General features: G+C 45.6%; 1 protein-coding gene across 1 annotated transcript; it reads right to left on the bottom strand.

Annotated features, from left to right (window-relative positions):
- Positions 1–30: 30 nt before the first annotated feature.
- Positions 31–12,868, bottom strand: SPG21 (SPG21 abhydrolase domain containing, maspardin). The gene is made up of 9 exons (XM_085308586.1): positions 12,739–12,868; positions 9,260–9,353; positions 4,371–4,532; positions 3,352–3,432; positions 2,615–2,760; positions 2,158–2,266; positions 1,568–1,675; positions 1,017–1,157; positions 31–681 (listed from the first exon to the last, which is right to left on the bottom strand). The coding sequence occupies exons 2-9, from the start codon at positions 9,320–9,322 to the stop codon at positions 559–561; spliced, it is 933 nt and encodes a 310-aa protein (XP_085164712.1). The 5' UTR covers positions 9,323–9,353; positions 12,739–12,868; the 3' UTR covers positions 31–558.
- Between the last annotated feature and the right edge of the window lie 2,284 nt (positions 12,869–15,152).

The raw sequence follows: 15,152 nt of genomic DNA, 5'->3' as shown, positions 1-15,152 counted from the left end.
CTGTTCTCTTGTAGTGGAAACAAGAGGCACTTGTTGAAATTGAAGTTTTATTGAAAACCATTTTTAACAGCTAGCAAGAAAGTTAAAAATTCAAATGCTATATTTCAAATAGAAAGTAACTTTCAACACAACTTATGAAGCAAATAAGTCACGGTGACATTGGCACTTAAACATTTTTTCAACCAATATTCAACAGAAATATGTCAGCGTATAAGTACATAACCTGCATGTGGCAATATATACAGTTTAATGAAAATATAAAAAGAAATACTGCTCTGTTTAAGAACATGTAGGTGAAAACTTTGGTAGCAAAAATGTCTTTGTTTTTAAAACTGTATTCTTCAAAGATACTTCCTTGAATCCAAAGAATAAAATTTAAACAAAGATATTTCATTATGCTGTTGTGGGTTTATCGTCCTTGGATGTTTCACTGACTATTGATCCTGTTAGAATCACACAGTGATAATCGGCTAACATAAGGAAAAAGGCAGAGTGGAAACAATTGATTGTACGCAGGAAGACCAAACTGATTCATCATTCTCACTGACAGTCAAAATTCTACTGCTCTTCTTGCTCACTGCTAGCATGAAGACTGATCTTTTGGACTTCCAGTTCTTCTGCACTAACCATAGAGGGATCAATGGCTGCATACCGGGTACCGTGGAACTGCAGTAAATGGATCTGTTGGACATGAAAAATAACCCTGAAACTGGTGAAGATGTGTAACATTTCAGTAACAGAGAAATATGACTTATAAATAACCATTATGAGGATGAAATTAACTGCTGYGGAGTACAAGGGTTCAGAGGAAAGACAGAGGAAGGACAATAGACAACAGCCCCCCAATCAACTCTCGATGAATGTGGCTGTTCTCAGCCTGTTCTTCTGAACCAGTTACCTGAGAACCAGAGCAAACAGTGCTCAGGCAGGTTAAGAAATAAGGGTGGGCACAGGAGCTTCCTACTGCTGTTTCGACTACACATGTTAGTAGATTAGATCTGAATGCAGAGACTCACTTGAATATACAGGTTGACTTCAGCACTCCTGCASAGATATGGGAAGTTGCCTCCTGTTTTGAGATGAGCTCTTCTGGCATTAGGATAAAGCTTATACATTTCTTCTTTTGCTTCAGTTGAAAGCGCACTCTGGTCAAACACCTATGCAAGCAACAAGCCCAGACAGTTAATTCCTGTTGTAATCGTATTTGGCTTATCAACTCAGACTGGATATATGCTGCTTCTAGAAACGACTCTTGGCTTCATTGTTGAATGGTTTTGAAGAAACAGTAATCAAGCAAACAGGTTCAACACCAACAGCCAGAAAGCTAACACTGTGAGGTGCCATTGTACAAGTTTCCTGAACTTGGTTTTATTACTGCACAGAATATCCAATTGGTAATTTAAGACCAAAAAAAAAAAAAAAAAAAAAGGTCAGTGTTGCCCAGTCAGTACAAAGCTTATCTAAAGATGAAATTAAGATGCTGCAGATATTTTTTAAGTTTCTAACAGAATATCCAGGCTCCACCTGCTAAGCAGTGTTAAAAGAAATAAGTCAAAAATCAACTTACATCCATAATAGTTACGGGAATGTCTCGAATTTTATGAGGTTCTACGTAGGAATTCTGGCAGTTAAGGGTAAGTCTTGAAGCTAGCTCACTCTGGCCCAGGCTYTCCAGCTTTCAGTAGAGAAATATTGATTAACAATATATTTCACTGCAGGAAGTTAATGTAATATTAACAATACAGCCAAAGACAAGTGAACTCRTTAGTTTTAAAGGAAAACACAACTGCAGTTCAGATCAAGATTACTGTTCCGACTTATTATCTCCCTGCATGAGACAGATACTTAAAACATGGTAGTGGCTTCTGCTTCCAGAGCATAGCCTCCAGATGCACCATCCCASCACTTTTCCTCTCCCATCTGATAGTTCCTTAACCTCTTCTTAACCACAGTGACAGCTGTGCTTTAGTCACAACATCAATAAACTTGGTAGAGTTGTGACAATCGACACCTGCTAAAGATCCATTCCTTAGCATTCAACTTCTGGGTAAGTAAATGAAGAAAGCAGCAAAAATATCTATAAGCKCCACTGCCTGCTGCTAAGTAATTCTTCGAAAGAGACTAACATCACAGCCAGTAGAGTACACAGCCACCTACCCTGTCCACCATGAAATCAATCCCATCGGCCATTTCAGGATCTACCGGACCAGATGCAAAATTCCCAAGGACAATTTTTTTCAGCATAAAAGAAGGCATCAGCCAAAAGCTAAAATAGAAACAAGATGCAACAACCTTCAAGCACCCAGAACCCCAGGATTAAGACGCTTTTTTGTAAACACTCCCTTTCCTTGGGAGGCCTCAGAAGATTAAAAGAAAAAGATAAATACAAATCTAGTCTGTCAAATTCCACAGGGCCATTTGTGAAAACCCCTATTTTCCTTGTATTATGSCCTTAAAAGGCACAAGTATTCTGCCAGTGTTTCCCTCACCATTGGTCACCCAAGCTAGAAACAGATTAGACACGTATTCAACCAGATCAGCATGACATTTCATTGAAAAACCAAACCAAAAACCCAATGCGCTATGAATCTGATTGCTTTTCTCAGTCTCTTACCTGTTGGCTGTCCATGTCTGATTGAAGATAGAAGTGTCACTAAAGGAATTACATAGGATCAGAGACTGAACTCTGGGAGATTTGTGTGTGTATTCAGCAAATTTTTGAGCCAGAAAGCCTCCCAGGGAAGCTCCAAAAAGATGAACCTAGTTTAAGAAAAAATCAGATGAGAGGACAACTGTGAGGTAAGTGCCACTTACACATTCTGATCCATTACAAAAGTCAGTCATTCGAGTTTTATTCCTGTCCTTATAACCTGTTTTTAAGGAAGAATCAAACTCTTCAGATTCTGTAATTTACAGGATGTGACAAATACTGAAAGTAGTAGTGTATTTGGAACRGAATTCAAATAAAATTTGTGTACTTACCAAGCTTAAGAAAAAAAGCAAATGTTCCACTTTGTCTTCAGTTGCTGTTCTAATTCAAGTTACTTTCATTTTGGCATGTTGTACTACATGAATTAGAGTCTAACAGCCACAAGCTCTCATTAAAAACTGAAATTATTACTAGAATAATCTTTAACATAGGCCTAGAATAGCAATGAATTTAGCTAAGTATGACAGTTTTCAAAGTGTTCACCTTAGAAAATAAACAATAAACAGTAATTTTAAGCATAAAATTACAACACAATCTCTTTATATTTACGCTATGTTTTTCCATCATATTTTATATACTTGCTCCTAAACATGAGGTTTTTATTGAACTAGATATCCATTTGTCTATCTTGGAGCACTCACTTTATCCAGCTGAAGGTGATCTAACAGTTTTCTGAATCCATCACAGAACTCCAGGTGATCCCAATACACTGGATACTGCAACTAAAATTATATGAAGTTAGAAAAAAAAAAGTGTTCTCTGATTACTACTCGCCAGTTGTCTGCTTGAAAGTTAAGTCACAATTCACACGTTAACATGGCCCGAGGAAGAGGAGAGGATATTCACACTAACTATAGGCCTTAGCTTAGAGTCTAAACTGAGTCCTTCAGACAGCTCTCCGTAGAAGGCTGCCTCTCCGTATCGCGAGGCTAAAGCTCCAAAGCAAGGTCGCCACAGCTAGAAGGTATGAACGCCTCCCCCTCACTTGCACAGAAACACGGAACTGAAAGWTCTGCTGAGCAAGTCAGCTGGGGAAAGTGCAGAATTGCTTCATTCTGAGACCAGCAGGGGAGAGACTGGAATGATTTCCAGGGATCTAGTAGCACGTAAAGTTGGCAGGTACAAAAATCATTAACTGCTACAACAGAYACAGCAATATGCTTAAAGCCAACTGTTTAGCAGAACTATTATACAAATCAATCCCTTCATCGTATAAATTCAGCTYGGAAGCTGAAAAGCCACAAAACAACATGCTGTTGGGATTTTACAAAGGAGTGACTTAGCATTTGCAGCTGTGCAGTCTAAGAACTAGATTATCCATCATCCCTAAGGCAAATACAGAAGCCCTGAACCAATCAATACACTCTCCTCACGGCTAACAAAGATCCTGCTGGAGACGAGGACAACTGGTGTTCAGTGCACACAAGGGAATAAACAGAGGGAGAAGTTAATACTCCACGCAAGGCTTTGGATAAACGCTTCTGTGAATGTACAACAGATTTCAGCCTGCATCTGTGTTGCGTATCCTGGAGTACAAGGTAGCATCAGCTTTCAAGGATTCCCCTGTCAAAACTGGGACGTTGATTTTCATGAGCTAACCTCGGATCAAAGCAGCAAGCACAAATATACTGAACTTTGACATTGGACTGGGAATACTCACAGCAATAACTCTGTAACCCCATCCAGTCAGGGCCAAAATCTGCTGGAAAAACACATCTGCAGTTCCACTTACAGGAGGAAGAAATATGAGGGGGCACCGAATGCTCTTAGGTCCTGCATCATACAGTGACCAAACTTTACTGTCGTCATCGTCCACTATTATCTGGAAGAAGAGAGGGGAGAGTAAACATACCAGACTGAGATGAGTTTCTTTTTCTTCAGCCAGCTTCCAGGACTGCTTTTACAAAATTGTTCTCCTCCAGTCAATATTATAATATCAAAATTCCTTTGAACAAGACCATCTTTTATTCCTTTTCACAATAGCTTTCTTCTCTAAGCCTGTTTACCAACTGAAATGACAGTGCTTGTGTGGCTACAGCTGGAGACAGAACTGTGGTCATGAGACTACCAGGCCAAATGGTTTGCATRTCCCAACATAAGCTAAGTAACTACCACTGCACTGTTTGGAGCCAGTATTGACATAATAGGTGGTATCTGATGGGACCTCCCCCTTTGGTGGACAGCTGGAGTACACTGCAAGTACTAAAAGCAAGCAGTGAATTATGGTGGCTTTACAGTGGTGGACTATGCTTCAGGAGCTACACTCACTAAAAAACAAACACGCTTCTTGRAAAGGAACAGTTTTTAACTGCAGCTTGCAATGGTTTATTCTACATTTTAATTCAGAGGGCCTTAGTCTGAAAGATGGTACATCTTGATCTGAAAATTCATATAGGAATAAATCATGGGGATAGCAAGACTGTGCCCCAAATGAGCAGGCTTAAGCAATATTCCATACGCTGAAAAAYGTGCTTGGCTAAGGAGCGATCCTGTCATGGCCAGGAGAGGTCAGCTCACAGTAGCAAGTGCAACAGCTGTAGGCTGGTAAGGCCTACAATCAATGTCGGTGGCCAGGAGCAYGTGGTGAGCTTTTTAAAGCAATTTTTGACACTTGGCTATACTGGACAAAGCATGTATTCATATCTCCAGCATCTAAACCTCCTGAATTAAGCAGCTAACACCACGAATCTAACCGCCAGAGACAGATGTCACRCACAGAATTCCCAAAGCAGCACTGCAAAGCTGACCTGGAAAGAAAATGCTTCCACCATCTGGGAACATCACAGTGCCTGGATGCCCTGGGACGTGCGGCTGGCTGAACCAGATGATTTGCACATGCGCTGGTATCCTTAGTGATAACTTTCTCATAATGCCCATCTCAGGCCAGAAGCTAGAAGTCCTAGCACAACCAGGCCAGAAGCTAGAAGTCCTAGCACAACCAGGCCAGAAGCTAGAAGTCCTAGCACAACTAGTATCTTTAAAAGTTAGGTTAAGGTCTTCTTTCCTAACAGTGCTGGAGTTTGACTCATTTTACAGGGCTCGTTCCTCCAGTAGACCATTGTGTATATTTAAGATACTCATTTAAACCTCCACAACTCGGCAAAAGCACACAGCTCATCAGGAGGCACAGACCACTGGGGAAGCCTGCATCTAACAGCAGCAGTTCATCTCATCCCAACTCAAGACTTTCTCATTTTTTGAATGGCAATATACAAGCACAATTCACTTTTCCATCACAGCAGTTRAGCTGCTCAGGGAATCAGAGAAGAATGGCGTATCACAAATCAGGTTTGCCAGATTAACAAATCTGCTTGTTACAGGGCCAGTATTTCGAGCTCTGGGAGCATGTGAGAAATCACATGATAGTGTTGTTTTGTAAAGTCACCAGGGAAAAGATGACTGCATACCAAGGCTTCCCAGACCACTGAAACCATTTAAAAATCCTTGTACAAGGAGAAAAAAAAACACTAAACAAAACTTTTGTACACAGCTCCAGAGCTGTAGCTTTGCAGCTCTGATCTGTTGATGGTAGCTGTAACAAAGTTTATTTTTAGCAGTATTTCCAGAGGTGAAGCAACTCTTTATTTGCATACTTCTTGCAATCATAGAGGCAAAGCCAGTCCACGTCAAGGAACTGAGACTCRGAGATAATGTTTCTTTCCTCAAGCCCAGACAATCAATCAAGGGTTTAAAACAATTGTTCTGTTTAAGCTATCCAGCCTGAGGCTGGAAATCAACTGCAGGTCTCAAACAATACTATGTGCTGTATGCACAGACATCAGTGCACTTAACTGCTGACTTGACAGGTCACTGGCCTTTTTCTTGTTCTGCTCTATCATCAAGATTATTTAGTTTACATAATGGGTAAAATCCCCACTCCACTGAAACAGATGGTAGAACATCCCTTGGCTTTAGCTGAGCCAGGGTGTCCTCTGCTGATGACTTTTAGGAAGGATTTATTTTAGACAGCAAATTACATATTTTGTAGAGATTACTCTATATTGCTACAGTGTCCAGACCAAGTTCATCCTTAACTTGCTCTCCTTCCTTCGTTCTACACTCAGGAAGCTGCAGTTCCCACACTGACACRCAGGGCGTGAGCCACGCAGGACGTTCTTGCAGGACTAATACGGCCTGCAGCCCCCAGTGCCAACTCCAGGCCTCGATCCTGGAGGAACCCTGCCCTCGGTCCTCCCACTGCACATACAGCAAGTTATTCCCCAATCCAGTGTTGCCAACAGCTCACAAAAATCGCCCCTTTGTTAACTCCTGGTAAAGAATTGCTTCTGCATTTTAAAGAAACACCAATTATTTGAAGAGGAAGGAAAAATTATTACTTCAGTAGGGACTACCAAATGACTGTCAGGTCAARTGTTTATCTGAGCTGAAATGTCATATGCTAAAGCAAGCATTCATATGTCTTCAGGGACCCTAAACCCAACTTGACTCAGAGGCAAAGCTAAAGATTTAGTTTAAACTAAGTGCTATTTTCAGTGGTACTTCCCATATTTGACAAGAGCAGGAAGTGCGAGGGTGGAGCTGTGCATCTTCTGCTCTTTTAAGGAGCATCTTMGTGAATTTTCACATGAAGAACTCTGGCTCTGCTTCTCATAGGTTGATCTCACAGCAGTAACAGGTGCTGATCAGCAGCAGCAACAAACTTCACAATCTAGAAAGTTGTTCACTCCTTCCAAAGCACATGTGCTTTGCCTATGCTTTCTTTGGGATACTGCAAGCAAGTCTTCCTAGAGACTGCTCCAGAGATTAATTTTGTCTTTAAATTGTGGGGTTTTTTTTTTCCTTCTCAGAAACTATGGCTAGTTTGTTTATTCCCACCTTCCTCACGGCCCACACTCATCACAGGGGTATCATCTTCCTTTAGAGTAGACTGAATCACTCAAGCTGGCTAYGTATCTCCTAGTCTGAGGGCCACCACAAACACTGCCAGCAGTACCTTCAGTTTAGGCACATTCTCATTTAAGAGATTCAGACGAGGCAGCAGTAGCCGAAGGCTGTGGCATCTCACAGTCCGCACAGAAGCACCAATACACATACACCTTTTCACCACATCCTCCAGCAGTACTGTACCCGTAAAGCACGGCCTCAGAGCACCCACGCAGCTTTCCCCTTCAATACTGCCTCCCAGCTCTGCTGACCCAGTTAAGTCACTGTCTGAAGGTAAAAAAGGATGGCAAAAAATAGGTCCTGAGTGTGGTAATGGCTAGAAATTGAAGAAAGCTGAACAGCCTGAGACTAGGTTGAACATGCGTAGACAACAACAAGGGATTTTACTTACAAAAGCTGATGGAAATGAATGAGAAACCTTGAACAGAGAACCCTGCAATCCTTCTCTAAAGGTGATTTCTTAGGGAAAACTACACAGAAAGCTCTGGAAACAATGCTAAACACCTTTAAGCATTGCTCTTTAGGTCTGGAGACATAGTCCCTTTAGCACGGTCCAACTGCAATCGACTTGCTGTCAAAAGAGGCAGCCCTGCTCTACCTTCTGCTGCTGGGACCGGTCCTGCGGCTGAAACRGCCATCCAGATTAGGTAACTGAATCTACTGAATGTCAACTTAGCTGAAAAACAAACTCTAAACTCTCCCAAGCCAGACAGTTCACTGACTCCACTCACTTCATATGGTCATACAAGCAATTGCACTTGCAGAAGCAGCTGGCTGGGGTGGGAAGGCAGGACAGTTCTTCAGGCTGGCAGGAGCCCAGGCTGCAGCAAGTTACTGTGTAATCATGGCCTTTGCAAACCTTATCTACAAAGGTATGTGTGGGTCAGAGGCTCTGCAGTAGTACAACAGTCTGAGCCCTTTGCCATGTAGAGAGCAGAAGTTACAGGGCTGCACACCTCAAATGTTCCTCTGTGGGTCAGTGGAAGAAAATGGAGAAACCTAAACAAGAGAGGAAAGTGGCTGGACAATGYGATTCAGCAGCAACTATCTAAAGAACACGCAGAGGATGAAACAGCTGATTTTTTTTCCCACTGTGGTTAAGGCATCTCTCCACTTTCAGGAATACAGCACGCAGCCTGCCTGCCGAGGAGCTGCCTTTCAATGCTCTGCTTCAGCCTGAAGCCTGTGAGTAGGAAGAGGGGAGGTGGTTCTGGTGGCTTGGCTGTGCTGCAGCCAGATCAGCCTCACCACATCAGTCAGGTGCAGACASACAGTTCTGTGTCAAGCCATACACGCGGCCCCAACATGTCCTATTTTCTAGGAGTTTCCCCAAGCACGGGTGGCACTGGGACTCCGCATATGCTCACAGGCTCGTAACTCACTACGGCCCCAGCTCTTAACTGCAAGCTTCTRCTCCCTCCTACCATGTGCCAGGTGCAGAAGTCATGTCTGAAAAGCATGTGAAAGTTAAGGGCATGCTTTCATGCACTCATATGACACATGGGACAACAGTTCAGTAGATGAGCTAGGTCACTGGGCACATCCACAACTGTTTTGCATTAACCAGGGTTGCATTACTTAGTTTCCACCACCACATAGCAAGAACCGTCTGAAAGGASAGCTTCACACACAAGTTGTACGTACCTTTTTAAGAGGAACTGTACTTCTGAACCAGTTATAGTCAGGAGAGACTTTAATCTCTCCCATGATGTTGAGAAAAAACTCAGTTCAGGTCAGCCTGAAACAAAAAGACACTATGTTTGAAATCAAGAATGCAGGTTTAACATAAGGCAGCACACAAAAGCTGCGCTGTATACACAAAGCACTCGGAGGGTGAAYTTGCTCTTATCAGTTGATTATACAGCCTCTGATTCATGCCAAGTTTGCTTATCCTTCATTTTCATCACAAGCCACTTAATTATACTCCCAAGAGGTAGTCACCTGATTGCCTTACTGCACCAGTCCAATTACGAAATGACAAGGCTTTTGTAACAGTGTTCTGTGTAACAGTTGCTGAAAAAGATAGTCCTACTGCAGGATACAAGTGGCTTAAAAAAAGCTATTTTGGCATTGTCTATAATTTTATAAACTACTCCAAATTTGTATCTAATACATGTTGATATGATTCACCCAGCAATTCAGACCATAGGTTTATTTACATTATCTCACGAACCTGCTATCCAAGTACGCAGAAGGTGGTTTACAGTCTCTGTATAACTGACCCAAAGGAGTCCCAAAGGACAGTTGCRAGCATTAGCCAGTCTGAGGCTAACTTTACAGAAGACCCCTGAAGTTTTTAAATCTGTCCACACAAAAGCTGACTCTTGTCAGGAGTTAGAGCTCGAGAACAGAGATCTCTGAAGCACACCAGCTGATACAGAAGAAACTGATTTCACAGTTGGTTCCACACAAGAACAAGCTACTAATTTACTCCAAAATATATGTTCAAGTCAATTCCCTTATGCATATATGTATACATAATGAAGGTTTGTTATAATCTCTCTTTTGTTTGTAATAGACGAATTAAAAAAATAAATCTAAAAGCCAGCAAGAGACTATTAACTTCCATTTATATAACAGATATTATCAAATAGCTTCTGAAACTATTTGAAGCTTGCATGCTTGATAGCTTTATCTTGAAAGTTAATTGCCTCAAGGGATTATTTTCATACTGAGCATAAGAAAATAAAGTAACTTCACTCCTGTTATGTAGCAGTTGCCAATTATAAAATCAATAGTGTCTTACTTCTTGATAAAAGAAGACTTCAGCATATAAGTCTTTACAATCCATTTCTCTGTGCAAAAAAAGCCACCAAGGTGYAAGTTTCATCCGCTTATTCAGTTACAACTGGATTAATGGTCGTTTATGACTTCCCTATCTTTAAAACTCCAACTTYCAGTCTTAATTTACCGTTTCCCAAGTATGTGAAAAATGAGTTTTAAAAAGGAAAGTACCTTCTAAATTGCAAGACAGCACACATCTTTCACATAGCAGGGTGACACACACCTTTCACTTTCTAATAAGCGTTTCAGAAGTAAGAGATTCAGCTGTGTGGTCATCATTTCAATTTTGTGTGGCCTAATCTTGATGCTTACTCTGCCATTCGTGCTACATTAGCAGCACATAAAGTTATAGTGGAGGCAAAAATACCTTTTCCACTAGCCTGCAAAGCAGAGCAGGCACAAACAAACATCACTGGAATAAGGAGGACAGCTGGTCATTAGAGAAAGAAAACAGCAGTTCAGGCTACTAATTCCTTTCAACAACCATGCATTAGTTTTCACAAAGCCTTTCAACAAACCACGGTGTGACAAAACAACGGCAGAAATAAATTACTGTGAATGCCTTAACATAACATTTCCTCTATGAATATTGCATTATAGTAAGGTCAAGAAACACAAGTCATGRGGAGGGCCTCATTACACAAGGCACTGCACGAACACAGATAGGCAACAGAAGAACTTGATGCTACCAGTTCCGGTTGTCACAGCAGGTCCTATTCCAGCTACGATCACCTCTCCTCTTTTGCTGTCTCATTCCTTCAGCACTATTAAGCTAATTTGGGGACTGGCAYTTCACTTTAGCTTGCTACTGGAAAGCCCCAGTTCATCTGTTACCGCTTTGTGGAAACGAACAGCTTTCCAGCAGGGACTGGACCAACCTCCGCCAGCTCTTTTCTTGTAAGGGTGCATCAGAGGAAGCAGAACTGCCCCCCTTTAAAGCAAGRGTAAACTCTTTTTCTTAAATTATAGAAAAACGTAGATATTTTTTGCTTAGATCAATGTCCTATCACTGAAATCACTTTCCTGGACACAAAAGCATGACACAAATACACACACATCTCTGTCAGCAATGACTATGCGTTCCTCCAACTAGAGGAAAGCAAAATCATTCACTTGAACCAGGAAAATCAATCAACAAAGGTAGCTCAAATCAGAAATAAAGAACCTAAGGCTGTTCAAGACCAAGCCACTTGAGTTTCATTTTTCAATAAAATGAAACTAAGAATTCTATGTTCTTAAAAAGAATTCCTCTGAAAAAGCATTGCCTTCAGATGTACATCCTATTAACTGGAATCCAAAGCACTGGATAATATCCCTGCAGGTTATTCGCACTACACTAGTAATGCTTTCCATTCACTACTGATCGAGAGAGATTTTGACCCTGCTACTAGAGAAGTAAAACACGCCAGAGTGGATTAGAAGCACGGCGACCCGCTGCTCCCGCCGCGCTGTGTCTGCGCGAGCTGGGCCACCACTCTCTGCGGCACCRGCTGCGCAGCGCCCGCTCCCAGGGGCCAAGAGACCTGAATCAGCAGCACCAGCACCGGGTGCCTCATCGCGACGAGACGAACGCCGGGAGAGGCAGGGGAGCTGCTACGGCGAAGACAGCGGGGGATGACATGGAGTTACGGACACTTGGGACACGGCAGCAGGCACCTTCTTCCCCTCTCGCCCAGCCCTCCTCGCACTGCGCCCTCCCCAGGGCCCCCACTACTGGCCCTGGCCCTGCCTTCCCCAGAGCACCGGATCAGCCAGCCCAGCCCCTGCGTTGCTCTCCCTGCCCTRCTTTGGGGGAAACAGGGCACAGACCTGCTCAGTACCCCCAACTGCACCCCCCTCTCCCAGAGGGCAGGCTGGGGCAGCCCCTGCCCTACCAGGGCCCCCTCCTCCCCGGGAAGATGATCTTCGAGGGCAGGGCCCAGGGCCCCTTGCAGGGCAGAGTCTCAGGGTCTGCCACCTCCTGGGGCAGGGGCCCCCAAAGCCCTGGCCCAGGGCAGGGGGCAGCACTGTCTCCGGCTCCTCAGGCCACCCTCAACCTGGAGTAAAACCACCCAGGAGGCTCCCCCGACCTGCAGCAACTCTGTTCTAGCCCCCCACTTTCAGTCCCCAGCCCCTGAGGGCCCTCCTCAGCCCATTACACACACCCCCAAAGCCCAACACTCACCTCAGAGCCCCACAGACCCTCAGAGCCCCCCTCAGCCCCCCCCTCAGCCCGTCACCCCCTCCAGAGCCCCCCTCAGCCCCTCAGGGCCCCCCTCAGCCCAGCCCTCCCCCCTCCCGCAGCTCCCCAGGGCCCCTCGCAGCCCAGCCCAGCCCAACCCTCCCCGGAGGCTCCTTACCGGCTCCGCGGGACCCCCGGTACCGGGGGGGGGAGGGGGGTACCGGAGCCTCACCCTCCTTCTCCGCCTCCCCCGGCGCACCCAGCCGGGGGCACCCGCCGCTACTTCCGGGTGCTGCGCACGCGCCGGCCACGTGACGGCGGCAGGCGGGCGGGGCGGAAGGCAGCCGGCCGCCATAGCTACCGAGGCGAAGGGAGCGGGCCGCGGCGCCATTGCTACCGAGGCAGGATGGGAAGTCACGTGGGCGCGCGGCCGGGAAGCGGCCCGTGGGAGGCGCCACGGTGGCGGCTGCCCACGCCGCGCCGCCGTAGCCGGGCCGCCTCCGGTGGAGGGCGTTTTATCTCATTTTGGGTGAGCGCGAGAAATCCTACGGGTGTAATTAAAAGCACCGGTGAGCGAAAAGGCCTGTTTTCAACTAATGGTCTTATTTTAACATCGTACGTTTTACCCGCCTCCCTGCTCCTGTTGTTACGTGGTGCTCTCTCCTCTGATACAAAATCGGGATGTTTGGGTCAGCTAGAAATATCGTGGGGAGCAGCTCTGATGCCTGCTGCTGAAGCCCTGGCGCTCCGGAGCGAGGAGGTGCTTTAGCATCAGCAGCAAAGGTCTCGGGGCTCAAATAATTCAGTAAGCTGAGTTGCGTGCGTTACGTCGGGTGGTGCGATGGCCTAAAAAAAGACTTTTGCAGCTTAATCCGAGGAAACTGCCAATTTGCATCATGTTTCATCAGTAGCATGTTACTGTTTCGTTTTCAGCACGCCGTTGCAGTTTGAGAGGCTGATCCGAGGCGCTGGCTGAGATCCCCGGCCTGGTGTGGTTAGTGACCCGAACGCACGAGGCAGCAGATAAGAAACCTTTGTTCACAGCAGCGTGCAAACAACATCTGTCCAAGACGATGCTGTTGTTCTCTCCAGCCTTTCATAATTCGTGATTGTAARCCAAACAATGTTCATCAATACCTTTCAGTACATCCTTGAATCCAACCTGCTATTCCTGTCTGACTCTCTCAAAGAAAGCTCCTGAAAGGATTCAGAGTGGTGGATTTAATACAGATTAAYGTTGAATTGGCAGCTGCCTGGCTGTAAGTGGTGCTGGCTGCTGGTGGTGCTGTTTARCCTGTATTTTACAAGGATTAAAATCCATCCAGACTTTGGCAGAAATTAAAAATAGCATTCAATATTCATATTTTATGCAGGCAAGCAGTACAGAGTGGAATCCCTGCTGTTAGCGTGGCCTGATGGTATTCATCGTATGGCAGCTCAGGTTAGTAGATGAGAGCATCAGGTCATGCATTCTCATCTCTGAGAGGTTACCCAAAAGGGCAGCTGGGATCAGTTAGCTGCACTGCATTGGTATGTGACAGATGAAAGCTGAAGGAGTGTGAAAAGAAGGAAACACACTCATGGATGCCTGTCAGTGCACTCTCCCTGAGGTATAGCTAAAGGATGCATTTGATTGCTTGGCTTCTACACGTTTGTGATCTCTGATCTGACTGGAGATCACCCCATGGTAGAAGGCATTATTTTCATCTCTCTCCCAAAGTTGTTTTAATTTGTGTAGTGTTTCCAGCTGCTGTCTCAGTTTGCTGATTATRAAAGACTTACTTATTATTTCAGAGRTTGATGGGAAATATTTCCCACGCATTACCTTGTGTTTAGAACCTGGAAGCAAACCGTAATTGTTTCACGTTTCCAAAGCTCCTCTCCCATCAGATGTCCGTTCAGTCCCCGCTGAGTTTACMCCGGGGTTTGCGCCTCCCAAATCCTACTGCTGTAGGCGCTGGTTGCACCAGCGCTCGGTGGAATCGGCCTTAGCTTTGAACGTTTCACGGGAGCAGCGCAGGGCGAGAGCTGAGCGCTGAGTGCAGGCGCTGGCTGCGGTCTCCGATTAATTTTTTCCTCCTGATGAGTCGCGCCGCTCCATGAGCACTTTATGAGTTAACACGGGCCGGAGCGTGGGCTTCCTGTTCTCCTGTCTGGGAGTCCGAGGCCATACGCTGTGTGAAAATAAGCGCACGTAGCAGATGCTGGGAAGGAAGATAAGAATCTGAGAACTGGAAGCGCTCGGGGACTCGGCGCAGGAATCGCGCGAGGTTCGCGTGCGCGCAGGGAGAGCGCGCCGGGCCGCCACGCTGCCTGGACTACGCATCCCGTGGTGCACTGCGGGCGCATGCTCAGTGCCGCCTACCCCCACAGGACTGCATCTCCCAGCAGGCAGCGCGCGGCAAGCGGTGCGGCGGCGGGCGAGGCGCCGCGCGCGCTGCCTGCTGGGAGCGGTAGTCGGTGAGGGGTGGGGAGAGGCGCGGTGACGCCAGCGGGCGCGGGGAAGGGAAGAGGGCGGCGGGGGGGGGCTGTTTACGGCGGGGGCGCGCGCGCAGTGCCGCCGCCGCCGCCACCGAGCCCGGGTAGGCGCCG

The sequence above is a fragment of the Rhea americana genome, unplaced genomic scaffold (genome assembly GCF_003343005.1).
Source record: "Rhea americana isolate MKP2758 unplaced genomic scaffold, rheAme1 scaffold_28, whole genome shotgun sequence".
NCBI classification, from domain to species: domain Eukaryota; kingdom Metazoa; phylum Chordata; class Aves; order Rheiformes; family Rheidae; genus Rhea; species Rhea americana.
Note: the sequence above shows the minus strand (reverse complement) of the source record. Positions and strands in the feature narration are given on the sequence as shown.